We start from the raw sequence: 22,443 nt of genomic DNA, 5'->3' as shown, positions 1-22,443 counted from the left end.
AGAGTAGGGGGAATGGGATATTTATGTCCTTGTAAGAGTCAGTCAGAGTAGCAGGTTAGACCAGGTGCAGGTGGGGACCAGGTGTAGGTGGGGGCCGGATGCAGGTGGGAAGGGGTGCAGGTGGGGGCCGGGTGCAGGTGGGGACCGGGTGCAGGTGGGGTCCAGGTGCAGGTGGGGACCAGGTGTAGGTGGGGGTCCAGGTGCAGGTGGGGACCAGGTGCAGGTGGGGACCAGGTGCAGGTGGGGGCCGGGTGCAGGTGGGGACCAGGTGCAGGTGGGGTCCAGGTGCAGGTGGGGACCAGGTGTAGGTGGGGACCAGGTGTAGGTGGGGGTCCAGGTGCAGGTGGCGACCAGGTGCAGGTGGGGACCAGGTGTAGGTGGGGGTCCAGGTGCAGGTGGCGACCAGGTGCAGGTGGGGACCAGGTGTATGTGGGGGCCGGGTGCAGGTGGGGACCAGGTGCAGGTGGGGACCGGGTGTAGGTGGGGGCCAGGTGCAGATGGGGACCGGGTGTAGGTGGGGGCCGGGTGCAGGTGGAGACCAGGTGTAATTGGGGACCAGGTGTAGGTGGGGGCCAGGTGCAGGTGGGGACCAGGTGTAGGTGGGGGCCGGGTGCAGGTGGGGACCGGGTGCAGGTGGGGACTGGGTGTAGGTGGGGACCAGGTGTAGGTGGGAACAGGTGTAGGTGGGGTCCAGGTGCAGGTGGGGACCAGGTGTAGGTGGGGGCCGGGTGCAGGTGGGGACTGGGTTAGGTGTGGACCAGGTGCAGGTGGAGACCAGGTGTGGGTGGGGACCAGGTGTAGTTGGGAACAGGTGTAGGTGGGGACCAGGTGTAGGTGGGGACTGGGTGTAGGTGGGGACCAGGTGCAGGTGGGGACCAGGTGTAGGTGGAGACCAGGTGTGGGTGGGGCCTGGGTGTAGGTGGGGACCAGGTGCAGGTGGGGACCAGGTGTAGGTGAGGGCCAGGTGCAGGTGGAGACCAAGTGTAATTGGGGACCAGGTGTAGGTGTGGGCCGGGTGCAGGTGGGGAATGGGTTAGGTGGGGACCAGGTGCAGGTGGAGACCAGGTGTAGGTGGGGACCAGGTGCAGGTGGAGACCAGATGTAGGTGGGGACCAGGTGCAGGTGGGGACCAGGTGCAGGTGGAGACCAGGTGTAGGTGGGGACCAGGTGCAGGTGGGGACCAGGTGTAGGTGGAGACCAGGTATAGGTGGGGGCCGGGTGCAGGTGGGGAATGGGTTAGGTGGGGACCAGGTGCAGGTGGGAACAGGTGTAGGTGGGGACCAGGTGTAGGTGGGGACTGGGTGTAGGTGGGGACCAGGTGTAGGTGGAGACCAGGTGTGGGTGGGGGCTGGGTGTAGGTGGGGACCAGGTGTAGGTGGGGACCAGGTGCAGGTGGAGACCAGGTATAGGTGGGGGCCGGGTGCAGGCGGTCCACTGGAATCTGAGTGACGCAGCTTCCTGGAAACTGAAGGCCGTTAATCATGAAACCTATAATGAGAACAACAGGAACATCGCCGGGAGGGGCAAGAGCCCCAAGCAGGGCAAAATGGGGTAAAAGAAAGTGCTGAATGTGAGTCCTTGTGCGTGTTGCTTCAAGCTTCCCCCAGCCAAGCCCTCTGCCTCCCTCTACACCAGTTAGGACCACCCACCCCTTCTTGGTAAATTTATGCTCTTAGGTTTATTACCTCCATATACCGTGGAAATTAAGTTAGTTTATATATTTTTTTTTCTTTAGTTTAAAACATTAGTCTTTGCTAAGGAGGACTTGGTGTCTCTCCTACCTAAAATGAATGAAATGAAAATAAACCTAAAAGTCGATGAGGGAAGAGGGGGGTGTATGGTACGGAAACTAGGGTGGGTATTTCTGGGAGACATTCTCATAGGTCTCTTGCATCTCTGCATTACTTGCACACAGAAGGATAACCGCCTCCCTGTCTCAGGCTGTTTTAAGAAGAATGATTGTAGTGCAAACGGCCTTTAAAAAGAGGCCGAGGGAAGATTTACTTAATGTTCAGTACAGTCAGAATGTTTCTTTGTTCCGTATAGTCAAAGTGTTTCTTTCTAGAGCAAAGCTCGATAGGTTTAGTTACGGCCCATTATAAGCGATTCAGGTTTATAAGCTCACGGTTCCTCTCTTATACCACCACCCACTGACTTTACAGGCATTACGTGGCTTTCTTTGTGTTGTCTTGTGAAAATTAGAGATTGGGGAACTGGCACAGCTATGATCTCTGACTGCTGCTATGGCTGTGAGCAATAAAGTCCCGGGTGTTGGACTCAGAATCCCATGCCCTCTGCCAGTGTTCCTGAACCGTTGGTAAGCTAATCTGATAACCTGCAAGTAGAGTAAGATCTCAGGCCCATCACAGTTCAATATTGACAACAGGTCACTTATCTTCATCTCCAAAGATTGCAAACTCTCTTTTTGGGGCTTTCAATTTCTCTACACACATACAGAGAGAGAGGGGGCATCAGAGAATGTGGGGAGAGGGAGAAGAAGAGGAGGGGGAGGAGGAGGAGAAAAAAGAAAAAAGAGGTGAGAAAGGTACCTCTATGTACTTAGTTGCAGGCAGCAGTTTAAGAAATACATAAAGGTCACTTATTGGAACTGAATTTTATAGCAGCTTAACTCCTTGATCACTTTCCATTTTATCAACATTAGCAATGGCCAGAAAGACTTGTTCCAGTGTTATATGACTGATAGAATAGTCTTCTAAATTGAATAGCACTTTAGCTTCTTCCAAAATATTAAACACCTTTAACAGAAAAAATGGTGGTGTTATCATTGCAATATCCCAGATGAACCTTTTCCTCACCCCTCACCCAATCATCCCCTCACTCCTGCTAGATTTATACTTTAGGCAAAAAAATATAGAAGGGGGAAGTTAGAAAGTAGAAGGAAAAGATGGTTGGAAAACAGAGAGAAGAGGAGGCAGTTCTCCATCTTATTCTGATAGGTATGGGATAATAGCATTGAGGCCAGAAGTCTTAGTCCTACCACAGAGGACACTGAAAAGAAAGTTAGATTTTCCATCTCCAACAATGCCAGGCCCCATTCCGCAGGCCTGAATCCTCGCACTCCCTGCCAGTCCTCTATTAGCACACAGTGTCATATTGGTATTATTTTAATAATCACCTTTCCCCAGCAGATTTCATCTCTGGGAATGTGGTAGTAAATGATTCCTTGATACTCCTGGTTTACAATGTTACCTAAGAAAGATTTGAAAGGTAAGGAACAGGGAGGGCTCCATATTTGATGTTTTACAACATTCCCCAATAATTCCCATTCCAATTGTCCACACCAATGGAAGAGATATCACATGCAAGTTATACAAAAGATAAGAATTCCAAAGCCCTTTCTTTTTAGCATATGTTAAGTATATATCAAGTGTTTCACTAGATTTACATCCATGTGATGAAATATGGTTTTATTGCCTGTAGTTAGTAAAAATTGTAGAGTTGGGATAATCACTTTTAGTCACTGAAAAATTGAGCTCACATGCTCACTTTGCCAAACCTGATGTATATGAATCCTAATTTTGTGTGGAACCGTTTCTAGACATTGTCCTGAAACTATACTCATAAAATTGTGGCGTGGTTTCTTTTCCCAGTTGTGTGTGTCTGTGTGTGTGTGTGTGTGTGTGTGTGTGTGTGTGTTAGGATCTCTATGTGGAGAGCAGCTACAGTGTTTGGACAGGTTCAAGCCTCGGACTGAGAGGGCACAGTCCACTCGTGGCAAAGCCACGTGCAAGTCCCAGCTTGGAGGGCAGAGCCCTTCCCAGCCCATTGATAGCCAAAGGCTATAGTTTTAACTTTGACCTTATGGTCCAAACCTGTGGCCCCACGTAACTTAGTGATGTGGGCTTGATAGAGTTCAGGTGCATGTAACTGAGTAGATTAGAACATTGTTTAACACCCTGACCACGCCCTTACTTTACCTGTGGAAACTGCTATAAAATAAAGACTTGGCTTGCGGGCGCTGTCGCTGCCTCTCCGTCAAAGAAGCAGTGTCCCGCCGAGAACCAGCTTTCATTCTCTTGCCTGTCTTTTCATTGCCCCGCGCCCCCCATCCGCCCCCTCAGGCTCACCCTTGGCTATGCTGGCACAGAACATCTCTATACTATTCTCATGATGAGGCAACCTTCATTCTAAAGGAAAGATATAATTCATGTATATAAAACACAAATGTGAAGGCACTCACTGGAGCAAGGAGCTATTACAGCTTTTGAACATATGGTAGTAATATTGTAGGCAGCCATTCCTTGTTGATAGTGTGACTTTATATTTATTACAACACAGTTGGCGATTATTGCAAGTGATATTCATTGAAGTTAAAATATTTAAAATAAATAAGCTATATGTCAATAATAGTATGTAGCATTTTTTTTACTAGCCTCTAGTAAAAATTTAAAAAATGTTTAAAATTGTGATATATATCAAACATATAAAGAGTGTATGGAACATAAATATACAGTGTAGTGAATTATAATAAAGTTATGTCATCACACCTAGAATTCTAAAAGTCACCTATATGCCACTAGCAAGACTCACTTCCTCCCCCTTAAAGAAACTATCTTGATTTTTATGGTAAGCATTTATTTGCTATTCTTTATAAATTTACTAGTGGCCCAATGCATGAATTCATGCACATCGAAAGGAAATTAATTAGAAGAAATATTTTAATATCACTATTCACCCTTTCTCTATAATAGAAGTGCCAACCAAATTCACGATCGACAATGACAGATGGAAACACATGGGTGCAACTGGCACCAGTGAGAGCTTTATATGTATTGTGCATGCATGAGTCAACTTAGCCTTTTATATTTATAGAATAAACTTGCTTAATTAGACCTGCTTTCTGATGTAGCTAAACTTTTTCCAGCCCAGTGAAGCACCTCAACTTCTCATTCAGGTAATTTTCAGCAACACAGCAGTAAATATCAACACGAAGCAGATTATTATTGTAGATCACACAGGAAGAACAAAGGGTGAAATATTTAACTGCAGCAGTGTTTGACTATATTCTGCGCAGTGAGAAAACCTGAAGTCATTTTTAAGGTCCACCATTTCTTACTTCTTTTCAGTCAGGTCAAGTTTCTAAGCTTTCTAAATCTCTGTTTTCTGGCTAATGAGACAAAAAATAGGATTCCACTGAGTCTCCTATCTACCTACTCCAGGACTTCTGTGAGGATCAAATGATATGAGGCGTGGGAAAACGCTTTATAGACATTTGGTTAAAGTGTAAAATGTTTCCATCTATGTTCCTGGGCTGAAGAAACTGCAAGGAAGCTAGTTGCTAGGGAGAGGAAGCTGGGTGTTGCTATGTGACGTCATTACCTGGAGCCCACAGCGACAGTTTCCAGACTGGAATGGGTTGTGGGCTGCATTTTGTGCCATGGGGTCTTGGCAGCATTGGCTGTGATTTGGTGGGGTGTTGTTCTGGATTGGTGGCAGGGCCTGTGTCCCTCTTGGGGGAAGACAAGTGTTGGTTTGCCAGCCAGTGCCTGTCATGGCATCTCCTGGGTTGAGTGTCTGCCCCCTGGTGGTCAGTGTGCATCATAGCGACCAGTCAGATGGTAGGAGAAACACTTAGCATATTAGCCTTTTATATATATAGACTAGAGGCCCGGTGCACAAAAATTTGTGCACTCGGGGTGGGGGGGTTCCTCAGCCCGGCCTATGCCCTCTTGCAGTCTGGGACCCCCTCAGAGGAAGTCCACCTGCTGGCTTAGACCCGATCCCCCAGGGAGTGGGGGATGTCCAGCCCTTGGGTGATGTCCACTTGCCAGCGAGGAACAGGCCTAAGCTGCAGTCGGACATCCTTAGCGTTGCTGAGGAGGCAGGAGAGGCTCCCACCCACCACTGCTGTACTGGCAGCAGTCAGCCTGGCTTGTGGCTGAGCAGAGCTCCCCCTGTGGGAGTGCACTGACCACCAGGGGGCAGCTTCTGCATTGAGCGTCTGGGCCCTGGTGGTCAGTGTGTGTCATAGTGACCAGTCATTCCCAGTCGTTCTGCTGTTAGGGTCAGTTTTCATATTACCCTTTTATTATATAGGATAGAGACCTAGTGCATGGGTGGGGGCCAGCTGGTTTGCCCTGAAGGGTGTCCTGGATCAGGGTGGGGGTCCCCACTGAGGTGCCTGGCCAGCCTGGGTGAGAGCCTGATGGCTTTTTTCAGGCTGGCCACACCCCCTTTAGTGTGGGGGGTCCCCACTGGGGTGCCTGGCCAGTCTTGGTGAGGGGCTGAGGGCCATTTTCAGGCTGGCCAAGCCCCCCGGTGATGGACGTTCCCAGCCTCTCTCTCTCTCTCTCTCTTTTTTAATTCTGGGGTTTATTTACCTTCTATAATTGAAACTTTGTTGCTTTGAGTGGAGCTCAGAGGCGGGAAGCTTGGCTTCTTCCATCATTGGGGCAACCAAGCCTCCTGCTTTCTCCAGCTCTGTGGCTGCTGGCCGCCATCTTGGTTGGGTTAATTTGCATATAGTTGCTCTGATTGGCTGTTGGGCGTGGCTTAAGGCATAGCAAAGGTATGGTCAATTTTCATGTTTGTCTTTTATTAGTGTAGATTACCTAAATATGGAACCCTGAAGCCTATAGTTTGGTTTTGCACTTTTGTACTTCATATAAATGCAAAAACATAGTTTGCATTAATTTTATGTTTTCTCTCATTCATATTGTGTAAAGCTGTACTTCATTTATTTTTATTATATACTAGAGGCCCAGTGCACAAAATTTGTGCACTTGGAGGGGGAGGGTCCCTCAGCCCAGATTGTGAGAAGGTGCAGGCCAGGCTGAGGGACCCCACTAGTGCACAGTTGGGGCCGGGGAAGAACACAGGAGGTTGGCCAGCTGGGGAGGGACTGCAGGAGGGCTCCAGGGCATGTCCAGCCCATCTCACTCAGTCCTGATTGGCTGAACCCCAGCAGCAAGCTAACCTACCAGTTGGAGCATCTGTCCGCTAGTGGTCAGTGCACATGATAGCAACTGGTCGACCGGTAGACTGCTCCCTGGTGTTCAGTGCATGTCATAGCAGCAGTTGAGTGCCTTAGCATATCATTAGCATATTATGCTTTGGTTGAACGGCCGACCGGATGACTGAACACTTAGCCTATTAGGCTTTTTTTTACATAGGATCTGACTTAACACAGCTGTAACAAGTAAGCCCTACCTATATTACCTGGGAATGTTGTTGCAATGAATTCTTTGAACTCCTTTTGCTTATTTTCATTCTTATCAATCTTAATCTTTACTGTCAGAGTATATATATCACTAAACTTGTTCTTGAGTTGCTGAGGACTGTTGAGGCACTTGAACTTCCCCTTTACCATGATTGCCAGCCTGGAACAAAGGGCCTCACATTCTCCCATGCTAGGGGACAAAGAAGATTTGGCTGAAGAGACTCTCTTTCAGGGGATAAGGGCAGTATTTCAAAGCAGAGCTAAGACCATACAGTAATATTTGCAGTAGGAAAGCTTGGTGTTGCAGAACATCACCACTAAGACCATATTTGGGAAGAGAAGATTTTAAAAATTGAAAGCATTTGATTTCTAAATCCATGGTAGAAAGACCTTACTTCCTATTTTCTGTTGCTTCTGGATTTCAGAACTCAATTTAGGATTCTTGACTTTAGCCCAAATTAGCCTCTACCCACAGCTCCTCTTATGTATGTAGCTCATATACTTAGATAAGTTCATTGACTTATATTCCCGGCTCCAACTAATTCCCTCCTATACTCTCCTAACTCTCAACCAAACATCCCAGTAGGTCATACCTGTGGGAAGTTATGATGACAGTCTTGCCAGCTTTACACAGCCACGTTACTGTGTCCCAGAGCAGGCGCCTGGCAATGGCGTCCATGCCAGCAGCTGGCTCATCCAGGAAGACAACTGAGGACTTACCCATTAGGGCAACGACAGTACTCAATTTACGTTTGTTTTCTTTACTTTATCGTCAAAAGAGAGAGAAAAGTGGAGGAGAAAGAAAAAAATAAGGGTACACAAGTCATTAATTTCCAGGACATAATTAGCTCACATATCCAGAATGCTGATTTGATATGAACCACAAAGTAGCAGGCCCAAATCCAGGTGTATATAGTAACTCATTTTCATTGAAATGGCATTTCTGGTAATTTATTTCAGCATCATTATTGCTGTAATATTTTTGTTTTGGGAGATAAAGAACCATAGGGAGATAAGGATGCAGGTGTTCTTTTTTAAATGCAAAGGCTATAGCTCATCTCTACAAAAGGTTAACTTTATCTGCCTTATTCCTTACATTAGAACCCTGACAAGACATGAGGCTATTCATAGTCATTGCCTCTGTGTGACAGAGGGATCAGTTTGTGTTAGCAGGCATTCTTTCTAAACAGTAGAAACACAGGCAGGCAGAATAATATCTCACCTGTATGTGTAGACAAACTTGTCAGCATGGTTTTCTAGGTGCATTGAAAGCAAAAAGATTTCTACATACTTGCAGATATTTGGCTCAGGGACCCCCTGCAGCCTGGCATACATGATCAGCAATTCCCGGCCCGTCAGGTGGTTAAGCAAAGGGTTAGATTGAGGACAATAGCCAATTCTTGACCTAACCTGAATCAAGATGGTAATAATAAGCAAAAGATCCAAGTCAACTGTTCCATTGAGCATACAGTTCACATAGATGAGCTAAAAGCAACCTAAGCCCATGCTGTGAAGAAGCTTTGATACCCACAGAGTTCTAGTCTAAAGAATGTTTATAGCAGCAACTCACTGTGTAAAATGTCATACTAACATTCCTAACTGAAATTTTCAACAAACATCTATTGTGTAGAGATTTTTGTTAGAGGAAGTTGCCTATTCAGCTATCATTAGGCAAAGCCATTCTATTAAGCCCATTAAGATAATGTATAGAACTTCACTTCCAACATTGGCCAAGTAACTTCTATCAGGCTAATCTTCCCACAGACAAGAATGATAAGATATATATTATGTATATCTTTGTATATATAAAGAATAAAAAAACAAACAAGTTGAACTACATCAACTTCTGCACAGCAAAGGAAAAGGAAGTCATCAATAAAGTGAAAGGGAGAAGAAAGAAAGAAAGGAAGGAAGGAAGAAAGAAAGAAAGAAAGAAAGAAAGAAAGAAAGAAAGAAAGAAAGAAAGAAAGAAAGCAACCTACTAAGTGGGAGAAAATATTTCCAAGTCACATATCTGATAAAAAGTTAATATTTAAAATCTTTAAAGAACTCATACAACCTAATAGCAACCTCTTCCCAGACAATCTGAATGAAAATTGGGCAGAGGATCTGAATAGACATTTTTCAAAAAACAATGCATAGGTGGCCAACAGGTACACAAAAAGGTACTCAACATCACTAATCAGGGAAATGCAAATAAAAACCACAAGATATCACTTCACACCTCTATCTCCATCTATCTCTATCCTATCTATGTACCTATTATCTATCTAGCATTTATCTATCTTTCATCTTATATATCTGAATTCTCCCAGCTTCCCTTCCATGTCTCCCGCCCACCTGCCTGGTTACCTCCTCCCTTGGGGCAAAACTCAGTGATTAGGAACACACTTACCTTTCTGATATTTTCAGTGAGGCTAATGCCATCAATTAATACAACTCCAGAGCTTATGGTCTCATCTCCAGTTAACATTTTCAATATAGTGGTTTTTCCGGCTCCATTTAATCCAAATAATCCAAAGCATTCAGAATTTTTTACGACAAGGGAAACATTTCTTACAGCCTTTACAGCTGGACACCTATAATAAGTCTGAAAACATTAAAAAATCACAATGTATTGAAGCACAGATAGTGGGTCACCCACAATTATAACTGTTACCTGTGGACAGTTTCTCAGGAGCACTCTGCCTTCCAGCCATCTGTTTTACTAGGATATGCACAGACCCCACAGCAGCCAATGAATTCGTCCAATACATCCTTGGCAGGGACAAAGCTAGGGAAATATTGTCACTGTACGGCTTTACCTTCACAAGTTCTTTGAGAAGCAGTGGGCTATTCTTCAATTTAGGAGACTGTGCCAAGACTTTCTTCCTTTCATTTTCTACAGTTTCATCCACATATTCGTTGATTACATGCATGGACTCTTTAGCCTATATTTTCAAAACAAGGACCACAGATGTGAATACATGTTAGAGATCTTGTATAAACTGAGTGGGATTTTGAAAGCTGACCTGAAGGAGTAATTTCAAAGATGTCAGAAAATATTGGACTAATTTTCAAAAGCCTTCCTACCAATTTCCTAAATTCTTATGAAAGTTTATTCTTGACTTGCTTACTTTTGGAAACTATAGAATGAACAAGTTTTTCTACCACTGTGAGGAAGCAGCATGTTCTTGTCAGTAAAATGGACACATCATGGAAAACAAAAGCCACATCAATACTGTTATTGTCTAAGTACCATTTGTTACAACTAAAATATGTTCATGAGACAATGTCAACTGAGAGAGGAGAAAATGGCCTCTTTCTTTTTGAGGGAAGGCTGAATTGAATACAAAGGACTATTGAGAGCGTGAACACAGGTGGGGATAAGAAGAAAGGCCACCGGAGAAACCAAGATGGCAGCATAGGTAAACACGGAAATTGCTGCCTCCCACAACAAATTCAAAAATACAACTAAAAGACAGAACGGACATCATCCAGAGCCACAGGAAGGCTGGCTGAGTGGAAATTCTACAACTAGAAGGAAAGAGAAAAGCATACCGAGACTAAGAGGTGGTGCGGTGCGCAAGTAAAATACAAAGGTGTGGAGGTGCATGCGGAGAGGGCTGGTGGCTGAGGACACAGTTGTCTTTTTCAATTGGGAGGGAGTCTCAAGCTCTGAGCTCCAGTTCCGGGTGAGTCTCTGGGGACCCAGAATCATACGGAAGAAGCGGGACTGTCTGGCATCAGTTGGAACTCGAGGGCAGCTTTCTCTCAGAGGTGCTCGCAGCGATTGCCGGGGCCTCTGAGGGCAGGACTGAGAGCAGCCATAACTGCTCCCACCACCCTGTTGATCCCCTGGGACCCCGCCCCACCCAAGCCAGTGCACTGAGGCTTTTGCATATGAAAGGCCCGGCCCTTTGTAATCTGAAAATTACTTAACAAACTGCAGCTGGCCCAATGCCCCAGGGAAACTTGCATTGCTTCACAGCTGGCTTCTGCTGAGTAGCCTCAGGCACAGGCTAGATTAGCACCTCCTTAGATATCCAGGAGCCAGTTCTCCCACTGCAGAAACACCTGATTCTCACAGCCAATTGGCCTGGAGGTCAATCCCTCCCAGTGTTACCTACAACAATCAAGGCTTAACTACAACAAGACTGTGCACAAAGCCCACAAAGGGTGCACCAAGAGTGTCTACCTCAGGTAATTGGGGAGGCTGAGCCACTGGGCCCTATAGGACACTTAGCACAGAAAGCCACTCTATCGACACAGCGAAGCATAAAAAATGCCGAGACAAAGAAACAGGACATAAATGACAGAAATGGAGGAAAGAAAACTACTGGATATAGAGTTCAAAACCACACTTATAAGGTTTTTCAAGAATTTTCTAGAAACCGCCGATAAACTTAATAAGACCCTCAAGAAATCTAGTGAGACCCTCGACGTTGTGATAAAGGACCAACTAGAAATTAAGCATACACTTACTGAAATAAAGAATATTATACAGACTCCCAACAGCAGACCAGAGGATCGCAAGAATCAAGTCAAAGATCTGAACTATGAAGAAGGAAAAAACACCCAACTAGAAAAGCAAAAGGAAAAAAGAATCCAAAAATATGAAGATAGTGTAAGGAGCCTCTGGGACAATTTCAAGCATACCAAAAGCCGAATTATGGGGGTGCCAGAAGAAGAGAGACAGCAAGATATTGAAAACCTATTTGAAGAAATAATGACAGAAAACTTCCCCTACCTGGTGAAAGAAACAGACTTACAAGTCCAGGAAGCACAGAGAACCCCGAACAAAAGGAATCCCAAGAGGACCACACCAAGACACATCATAATTAAAATGCCAAGGGCAAAAGACAAAGAGAGAATCTTAAAAGCAGCAAGAGAAAAAAAGTCAGCTACCTACAAGGGAGTACCCATACGACTGTCAGCTGATTTCTCAACAGAAACTTTGCAGGCCAGAAGGGAGTGGCAAGAAATATTCAAAGTGATGAATACCAAGAACCTACAACCAAGCTTACTTTATCCAGCAAAGCTATCATTCAGAATTGAAGGTCAGATAAAGAGCTTCACAGATAAGGAAAAGCTAAAGGAGTTCATCACCACCAAACCAGTATTAAATGAAATGATGAAAGGTATCCTTTAAGAGGAAGAAGAAAAAGGTACAGATACAAATTATGAACAACAAATACATATCTATCAACAAGTGAATCTAAAAATCAAGTGAATAAATAATCTGATGAACAGAATAAACTGGTGATTATAATAGAATCAGGGGCATAGAAAGGGAGTGGACTGACTATTCTCGGGGGGCGGGAAGGGGTGTGGTGGGTGCAGGAAGAGACTGGACAAAAATCGTACACCTATGGATGAGGACAGGGGGAGGGGGTAAGGGCATAGGGTGGGGTGAGAACCGGGTGGAGGGGAGCTATGGGGGAAAGAAGAGGAACAACTGTAATAATCTGAACAATAAAGATTAAAAAAAATTTAATGAAAAAAAATTAAATACGGTTCAACAGTTTGGGCAACTTACAGCCAGTCTGTGAACTGCAAGACCTTATCTTCCCTCACCAAGGATGCTGGAGAGCAGCTGGGTCATAACCAGAAAACACCTAGCTTACCTCACCCTGGCCTGGGACAACAGAGGACACAGACACTATGAACGCCATGTGTGCCAGCTCAAGCCAGGGACAGATGGAAGTGGGTAACAAATAACAAAACCCCATTAAAGCCAGACAGACCGAAGATAACAGTACAATAGACCAAAGAACAATCCAAAACTCCCACCCACACTTATTTTGATGCCTCAGCATATTAAAAATGCACCTGGAACGCTGATGAATATTTTGCTGAAACCCTCCCCTAAGATTTTCACCTGAAGAAAAAAGGATAAAAAGCCCCCAGGACAAAGACTCCCTCTAGGATGTGATCATGCCCCTTCTCAGGCGTGAACTTTCTTTCTAAGGGTCCCCATGAGACTCGCAACCAGGGGAGCCTTGGGCAGTAGCAACTCGACCCAGGCTCACTCTCTGGCCCTGTCTCCAAGGCCCCCTTTTCCTCTGACTTCCCAGGGAGCCAACGCAGCCCTGCCCAGCCCACTTCCATCACTGTGACTTCAACTTCCTAGTGATCTGACAGCCCAGGCTCACGTCTCTCCTAAAACATTTCTGGAGAGCTAAAATAGAGCGCTGCCTAGGCTCTCTCCTGTTGCTGCTTCTACCCCAAGTCCTTCCTTTGTGTTGCTGTCCCTACCTTTCATAAACACTCTCAAACCCATCCGGACTCATGGTGTGAGATCTTCCCTACATGAAGTCAAGAACCCACACGCGACAGGCCAGCATTCTGGTAACACTGGGATTAGTAACTCATACTGCTTGAGCAAAAATTGGTTGATTTGAATTGCCTACTTTTACATCAAGTACTCATTATATTATCCAGCCCAGTAAACAGGATAATCCAAAGAATGAGAAGACTGCTTTTCCCCAATTTTAAAATTGGTTGTATCAGAGTGCTAAGTGAACATCCTTGCTGTGTTTTCAGTCTTAGGGTGCTCATGACATCTTTTGCCATTATGTTTGCTGTAGGCTTTATATATATAAGCAGATGCCACCGATCAGGCTGCGATAGCTCCTTTCTTTCCCTAGTTCTGACACTTTTTATGTATATGAGTGTGAAATGTGGATATAAACATGTGGCTTTTCTTCTTGACATTTATTAATTCATGGGTACCATTGATTTTCAAATATTAAACTAGCTTTTTTACATTTATGAAATAAACCCTACTTGTTCATGGTAGTCTTTCTATGTATTCCTGGATTCTATCTGTGAATATTTTGTTGAGGATTTGTGTTTCTGTGTTCATAAGGGATATTAGTTTCTTGTACTTTTTCTGATTTTGGTATCAAGTGTAATAATAGTTTCATAAATAGAATTGGAAAAAGCTCCTACTTCTATACTCTGAAATTGTATAGAATTGATGCTATTTGTTTTTTTAATTTATTTTTTAATTACAGTTTACATTCAATATTATTTTCAATTTAATTACATTCAATTTAATTACAATTTACATTCAATGTTAGTTTTAGGGGTGTAGGAGAGTGGTTAACCAATCGTATACTTTACAAAGCATTACCTTGGTATTTCCAGTACCCACCTGGCACCATATGAAATTGTTACAGTATTATTGCCTACGGTATACTTTACAAGAACTGCTGCTGCTGCTTTTGGTAGAATTTATCAGTGGAATTGTCCCGGCGTGGTGTTTTCTTTTCCTTTCTTTCTTTTTTTTTTTTTTTTTGGAGGTTTTAAACTATGCACTTTCATTTTGCCTTTACATTGGTTAGTATGTGTCACCTATTTTTAATTTATGGTCACTCTGCCTGGAGGCTTACCACTTTTAATCATTTTTCAAAGAATTAGCTTTTGGTTGTGTTCACAGATTTTTCTCTGTTGTGTTTCTGTTTGCAGTTCCTTTTCTTGTTTTGTTAACTTAAATGCTGTTTGCTCTGAGTTTTTTTGCTCTTCTTTTCCTAATTTATTGAGATACAAACTTCAATTACTGAACTGAGACCTTTTTCCATTTCTAATGTAAATATTTAAGACTATAAATGCCCACGGAAACACTGCTTTCGGTGCACCCCACAGGTTTTGATATGTTGTATTTTCCTTTCATTTAGTTTAAAATATTTTCTAATTTCTTCTGCAACTTTCATCTTGACTGATGGGTTTGAGAGAAGTGTGTTGTTTAATTTCCCAATGTTTATAGAGATATTCCTATTATATTTCTGTTATTAAATTATAGTTTAATTTCATGATGATCAGAAAACATACTCTTCATTATGTTAAATCTCTTAAAACTGTGAATGGTGTGTCTTGGTGAATGTTCCATGTGTCCTGCTTTTATTGGGTGCATGCTCTCTAAATACCAGTTAGATCTAGTTAGTAGTTTGCAGTTCTTTTATTAATAATTTTCTGTCTCTGTGTTCTACTGATCACTAGAGGAGTAATTGATTGGTTACCAACACAACTGAATGAGCATATGTTGTTTTGAAGCAGAGACCCCTGTATTTATTTTTATCTGAGGGGGTAGTGGGAGTTCTTAAACTCAGTGTTCAGGGAAGTGTGCGGATTTAAGGTTGCAGGGTCATTAACTCAGATGTCTCCATCTAATGAATTAGGGCACCGCTCTTCTAACAAGAGGTGTGATCTTGGCAGAGCAGATCTGCCTTGGTTGAGAGTTTGATCTTCCTGGAGCTCATCTAATCTGAAGGTTAAACCTTGATCTGAGTACTCAGTTTTCTCTGCCCTTTTATGGCAGGAAATGCTACCAAAGAGGCTCTTTGACTCTCACACTTGGCTTTCAATTTCCTACTAATAACTCTCAGCTTTTCATCCTATGGAGGAAGGAGCTTACCAATAACTCATATCCCCATTGTTCTTTCAGTTGCTATTTCCCCCATTTTTAAAGAATACTTGACTTATCGCATCAGACATGCTTTCTGTTCCTCTGGTATGTTGTCCCAGGTCAGAACAGATAAAAAAGTTTTACAATTGGACTATTATTTGTGCCAGAGGTTATTATTCTTCCTTTACCACCAGTCATGTGGGCCTCAGTAAAACCCTATGTGATTGTGTACTTTCTCAAACCTCTCCTGGTACTGTTGCAGGTGGACTTCCTTTGGTATCAACGCCTGTGGAAGGGAGAGAAAAATCAGGAGTAGGCAAAGGATAGAAATCAAGCTATGATGAAGGTCAAATGCCATCCTCAGTTGACCAGTGGGAAGTCCTAAAGTTGTTTGAGTGGCATTGAGATGAGCAAACATTTTACTTCTGCATCTGCGAGTGACTGGATGCAGGTCATCTGGGAAGAGTATCACCTTGGGAGAGGAGGATCTCTGCAGCTAAAGCATCCATGAAGACAATGGCAGCTGAAGGGGTCTGAAGACAGAGTTCCCGAGAAGCTGGGGGCACCAACTCCACTGAAGGGGGATCTCGACAGTGCACTCTACCCTTTGATTTTCTGGGACATACATAGCAGCCACAGAGAAAATGTTTGATCCTAGCATAAAGTACCAAGAAGTCCTTTTGAAACAAAGTGAAACACATTTACATGGATTTTAGATAGATTAGATTAGGGATGAAACTTAAAAAAGAAGTTAAGGACAAGTCTCAGATTTCTCTATTCAACAAATATATAATTGATGGTGTTAGTTATTAAAATAGGGAACATTGGGAGGTTTTGTGGCAGTGGAAGAAGAGGATGTTAATAAGCAACAATAACGCTCCTACTAAAACCCAGCATTTATTATTTATTATGTGCCCTTCACAGGTAATTAACCTTCTTAATAACTCTATGAAACAGATCTATTATGACCTTACTTTAGTAATGGAAATACATGAAGAAATAGTGGCCAAAAATTTCTTAAATTTCATGAAAAATATTAATCTATACATCCAATAATTTAAATGAATTCCAAGTAGTTTAAACACAAAAAGATCAACAAGATGAACAGCCAGCTCCTCATGAAATCTGGGCTCCCTGTCACAGAGACAGTGGGGTCTGAAGGGCAGTGGTGTGATGTGCTCTCAGGAAGGAAAGAAACATCTGTCAGTGAAGATGTAAGATGTTCACTTTTTATAGTTCATGAACTATTTTGTACTTCTCATTGACAGGGGTGACTTTTTCTTATTTTGGAATGTTAAAAAAGTGAGATTGAACCTTTGGCTTAGGAAATTCAGTTTATTTTGATTTAAGGATACCACGGTTAACCAAACTAGTTTATTAGATAACTATATGAAGATTGAGGCCTTGGTCTAATGTAAATATTACTCCTTTGCTTGGCCATGTTTTCTTCTGTATTCAGCAGTAGTGACAAAAAGGGGAAGCATTTAGAAGCCAAATATTCTTATAATTTTACCATGAATTCTCCCTCCATACTCATTATATTTCTTTTTATCACATTTACTTCTGAAGTGTGACATGGTTCAGGGGCTACTGTTCAAGCTTAGGAAAGTCAGGGCAGGAAAAAGTCTCAAGGTAACATTCACATGTTTAATTCTAGGCACCAGGAAATAAATCCTTTCTTTTTCATGTTGCTCAAAACCTTAAATTTATTCTTGTTGCCATATCTTAGACCAGGTATCTTGTTTACAGTAGTAAGATCTGATGGGCTTTGGTGTAAAAGTAGGTAGAATAGCACTTTTGATTTGTTATATAGTTCTAGTCATTAGTTAGCAACACATAAGAGGCAACTGAAGTGCAGGTGGAATGCTAATCATACTAGTCACAACTCCAGTTGGTAGCAAAGGCCATTATGGTCTCAAGATATCCTCCCTCTGAAATATTAGAGATATGCTGACTCAGAGAATGTTATGGACAAAATCTAGAGCCACCCCGACAGAGAATTGGGATGAATGAAGAGAAATTACAAAGAGATAGATGTAGCGGTTTTCTGTCTCAACAGAAATTCTCATATAAACCATTAGGGATTAAATTACAGAACAATGGACCATTAAATATATATAAATTCTAGGCAAAACTCTGGGATTATGTGAAATTGTAAGTGTTATTTACAGCAAAAATTAATAATCTGACTAGTAGGGGCTATGATGTCCTATAAGCCCACATGGTTTTAAAGTCCCTTCATAACTGCAACCAAATACATCTAAAGGTAACATGTCCATGTTATTTCTATCATTACATATAAATTATTACAAATCCATTACAAATAAATTATTTCCTGGTTGGTAGAGGATTCAAAGCTTAGAGCCTAAGATACAAACTAAGATGAAAGAGTTGTAATTTCAATTAGTACCCATTAGATCTTGGTATAATTAAATGATACTTTCATCAAATAATAGAGATAGAAATATGCAAATTAATACTTGCTGGCCTAACATTGAGCCTTCTTTGAATTGTATCAAAAGTCTATGTTACTCACCTTCTTGCCTTTCATGAATATGTTGTACACATTAGACACAATTTTTTGAAAGAGAAAGTTTTGCAATCTCCAGGATGTAGTCTCCAGACAAAAAAGCAAGAGGAGATAAAATAAGCCCAGGACAGCCAACGAAATCAAAAACTTTGCAATCCCATTCTCTCCAAAATTATAGACACTGTTATTAGTCACTGAGGATAATAAGAGAGACAGCCTTACTTTAAAAACTGATGCAAAGTCTACGATGATACCATATGTCAAGAAATACAGATTCAAAGTGCACTTAAGTTAGATTCAGAGAAGTATGGAACAGAGGTAGTAATTGTCTTCATAAGCTATTTGTCTTATTTGATCTTCCCTGATATTTATAATTAATATGCAAGTTTGCCTGCCAATAATTTTTACCAGTCTTGACAGGAGATCACCTTACTACATAATAAATGTCAAAGGCTGAGCCTTTGTGAGAAGAATGCTTAGTAATTAAATAAAGAAAGCAAAATAAAGGTATTTATGACATATCTAACCATTATTGTAGGCCATGCAAATATCTGTAAAACTCTTGTTTATATACTTGTTTTAGAGTTTGGGGTTTTATACTCAGGAATAGAGTTGCTGGGTCATATGGTAATTGTATGTTTTGCTTTTTGAGGAACCACCAAAATTTTTCACAGCAGGTGCAACATTTTATATTCCTACCAGAAATGAGAGTAACAATTTCTTCATATCCTCACCAAACTTTTAATACTTTCCATTTTTTAAATTACAGCCATCCAAGTATGTGTGAAGTGATATGTTTTTTTAGGGAATACATTTGACATGTAACATTGTGTAAGTTTAAGATATAAGTATGTTACTTTGAAACATTTATGTATTGTAATGATTGATGATGTAGCAATATTTATCACATTACATCTTTACAGTACAATATTATTGCCTATATTCATTATATAGTCATGCATCACTTATTGACAGGGATGTATATATTCTGAGCAATGTGTCACTAAGCAATTCTGTCATTGTGTGAACATCAGAGTGCACAAACCTAGACGGTATAGCCTACTATATGGTAGAATCTACTGCTCCTAGGATACAAACCTGTACAGCATGCCGCATGAATGCTGCAGGCAGTTGTAACATAATGGTGCACCTACATACAGCCCTATATTAAATGGAGCTTGGAGGACTAGAAGTTGCTTTAGGTGAGTCAGTGAGTCAGTGATGCGTAAGTGTAAAGGCCCAGCATATTACTGTACACTCCTTTAGACTTTATAAATGATGTACACTTAGGCTATGCTAAATTTATAAAAATTATTTTCTTCCTTTAATAATAAAGTAAACTTAACTTACTACAGTGGGGCCTTGACTTACGAGTTTAATTTGTTCCATGACAAAGCTCGTAACTCAAATTACTCGTCTGTCAAATCAAAAAGTGAATGAGTGAGACAAGTGATGCTGGGCTAATGTTGTGGCGTTCACTGTGATGTTCGCTGCACCAACTAGCGGTGGGGTATCTGAAACTGGCTCGTAACCTGAATTTTAGCTCGCAACTCAAAGCAAAAAATCGGCTGAGAGATGGCTCATATCTTGAAAAATTCGTTAGTTGGGACACTCGTAAGTCAAGGCCCCACTGTACAACTTTTTTATTTTAAACACTAGAGGTCCGGTGCATAAAACTTGTGCATTGAGGGTGGTGTCCCTCAGCTCAGCCTGCACCCTCTCTAATCTGGGACCCCTTTGACATCCCTCTCACAATCCGGGACACTGGGCTCCTAATTGCTCGCCTGTCTGCCTAATTGGCCCTAACTGCTTCTGCCTGCCAGCCTGACTGCACCATAACTGCTCCCTGTCAGCCTGATGGCTCCCAACTGCCCTCCCCTGCTGGCCCGATGGCCCCCAACTGCCATCCCCTGCAGGCCTGGTCCCCCCCAAACTTCCCTCCCCTGCAGGCCTGGTCCCCCCCAAAATACCCTCCCCTGCAGGCTTGATCACCCACAAGTGCCCTCCCCTGCACACAAGTGCCCTCCCCTGCTGGCCATCTTGTGGAGGCCATCTTGTGGCAGCCATCTTGTGATGATGAGGGGCGGCCATCTTGTGATGATGTGAGGGCATTGCACCAAGGCACGAGGGCCACCTAGCCTTTTATTAGTATAGATTTAAAAATTGTAAAGCTGCTTGTGTAGCCCGCCCCCATCCAAGGAACAGCAGCCTCCTGATCACCACACCCTCTGACTGAGGAACAGCAGCTGTGTGTGAAGCCTCCCCCCATCAGCCAGAGGAGCCATCACAACTGTGAACAGCACCCACCAGAGGAGCTGCTACCAACTGAGGAGCAGCTGCTACCACAACCGCCTGAGGAGCAACTGCAGCCCGAGGAGTCATTGCCACCCAAGGAGCAGCCACTGAATGACTCAACATTTAGATATGGCGGTATGATCAAACATGGGTAGACAAAGAAAATCTCAAAGGAAAGAAAAGGAGGACTCGCCAGAAAAGCAGCTAAGTGATACAGAGGCATGCAACATGACAGAAAAAGAATTCACATTAAGGGTCCTAGAGTGCATAAACCAGATGGAGGAAAAAATCAACAACTTATGCAAGAAGCAAGAAGAAACAGATGAAAAAATCAATAACTTATTTAAGAACCAAGAAGAAATGAAGAGTGATATAGCTGCAATAAAAAACACCACTGAGCTGAAACCAGTTTGGCTCAGTGGATAGAGCATCGGCCTGCGGACTGGGGGGTCCCAGGTTCGATTCCGGTCAAGGGCATGTACCTGGGTTGCAGGCACATTCCCAGTGGGGAGTGTGCAGGAGGCAGCTGATCGATGTTTCTCTCTCATCGATGTTTCTAACTCTCTATCTCTCTCTCTTCCTCTCTGTAAAAAATCAATAAAATATATTTTTTAAAAAAAATTAAAAAAAAAACACCACTGAAAGTTTCAACAGTAGACTAGGAGAAGCGGAGGACCAAATGAGTGAATCAGAAGACAGGGAAACAAAACACATGGAAACTGAACAGCAATTGGAGAAAAAAATTAAAAGACAGGAGGAGAGCCTAAGGGAGCTATGGCACAACAGGAAACGAAACAACATAAGAATAATAGGGGTGCCAGAACAACAGAAAGAGGAACAAGGGTTAGAAAACATATTTAAAGAAATAATATTAGAAAACTTCCCTGAGGTGGGGAAGAAAAAAAATCACACAAGCACAGAGAGTCACAAACAAGGTGAACCTGAAAAGACCCACACCAAGATACATCATAATTACCATGGCAAATGTTCAGGACTAAGAGAGAATCTTAAAGGCTGCAAGAGAGAGACGGAAAGTTACATTCAAGGGATCTCCCATTATATTATCAAATGATTTCTCAACAGAAACACATCAGGCCAGAAAAGAATGGACAGAAATTTACAAAGTGACGCAAAGCAAAGGACTGAATCCAAGAATACTCTATCCAGAAAGGCTATCATTCAAAATTGAAGGGGAAATAAGAAGCTTCACCGACAAAAAAAGGCTAAGGGAGTTTATCAACATCAAGCCAGCAATGCAAGAAATGCTAAAGGGACTGGTGTAAAAAGAAGGAATAAAAAGCTCAGAAAGAAAACAGCCACACAAAAAAAGAAATGGCTACAAACAAGTACCTTTCAATAATAACTTTAAACGTAAATGGACTAAATGCTCCAACCAAAAGACATAGAGTGGCTGAATGGATAAAAAAACATGACCCATACATTTGCTGTCTACAAGAGACCCACCTCAGAAGAAGGGACTCACACAGACTGAAAGTGAAGGGATGGAAAAATATCTTTTAGGGATATGGAAATGAAAAGAAAGCTGGGGTAGCAATACTTATATCGGACAAACTAGACCTCAAAGTGAAGGCCATCACAAGAGATAAGGAAGGCCACTTCATAATACTAAAGGGATCAATACAACAAGATGATATAACCCTGATAAAATATACGCACCCAATGCAGGAGCACCCAAATACATAAAAAAACTCCTGGAAGATATTAAAGGAGAGATCGACAACAATACAATCATAGTAGGGGACTTTAATACACCACTGACATCACTGGATAAATCCGCTAGACAAACAATCAGCAAAGAAACACCAATCCTAAATGACTCAGATGGACTTAATTGACATTTTCAGAACACTTCACCCCAAAGCCACGGAATATACATTCTACTTAAGGGCTCATGGGACAGATTCAAAAATAGACCACATATTGGGTCACAAACAAAGTCTCCCCAACTTCAAGAAGATTGAAATCATACCAAGCATCTTCTCAGACCACGATGGCATAATGTTAGAAATAAACTACAATAAAAACAAC

The 22,443-nt window shown here is 42.5% G+C and overlaps 1 protein-coding gene across 1 annotated transcript in view; it reads right to left on the bottom strand.

Moving 5' to 3' along the window:
- Positions 1-2,575: 2,575 nt before the first annotated feature.
- LOC132232635 (phospholipid-transporting ATPase ABCA3-like) overlaps positions 2,576-22,443 on the bottom strand; it is a 323,040-nt gene continuing 303,172 nt past the window's right edge. Inside the window, exons 23-30 of the mRNA XM_059692030.1 lie at positions 18,106-18,293; positions 9,985-10,110; positions 9,576-9,770; positions 8,403-8,590; positions 7,774-7,944; positions 7,180-7,370; positions 3,137-3,210; positions 2,576-2,756 (exon numbers count right to left, since the gene is read on the bottom strand). Of these exons, the coding sequence (XP_059548013.1) occupies positions 2,616-2,756; positions 3,137-3,210; positions 7,180-7,370; positions 7,774-7,944; positions 8,403-8,590; positions 9,576-9,770; positions 9,985-10,110; positions 18,106-18,293 (1,274 nt within the window). The 3' untranslated portion in view covers positions 2,576-2,615. The remainder of the gene's footprint in view (positions 2,757-3,136; positions 3,211-7,179; positions 7,371-7,773; positions 7,945-8,402; positions 8,591-9,575; positions 9,771-9,984; positions 10,111-18,105; positions 18,294-22,443) is intronic.

This window comes from Myotis daubentonii, chromosome 4, assembly GCF_963259705.1.
Source record: "Myotis daubentonii chromosome 4, mMyoDau2.1, whole genome shotgun sequence".
In the NCBI taxonomy this organism is placed as follows: Eukaryota; Metazoa; Chordata; class Mammalia; order Chiroptera; family Vespertilionidae; genus Myotis; species Myotis daubentonii.
Note: the sequence above shows the minus strand (reverse complement) of the source record. Positions and strands in the feature narration are given on the sequence as shown.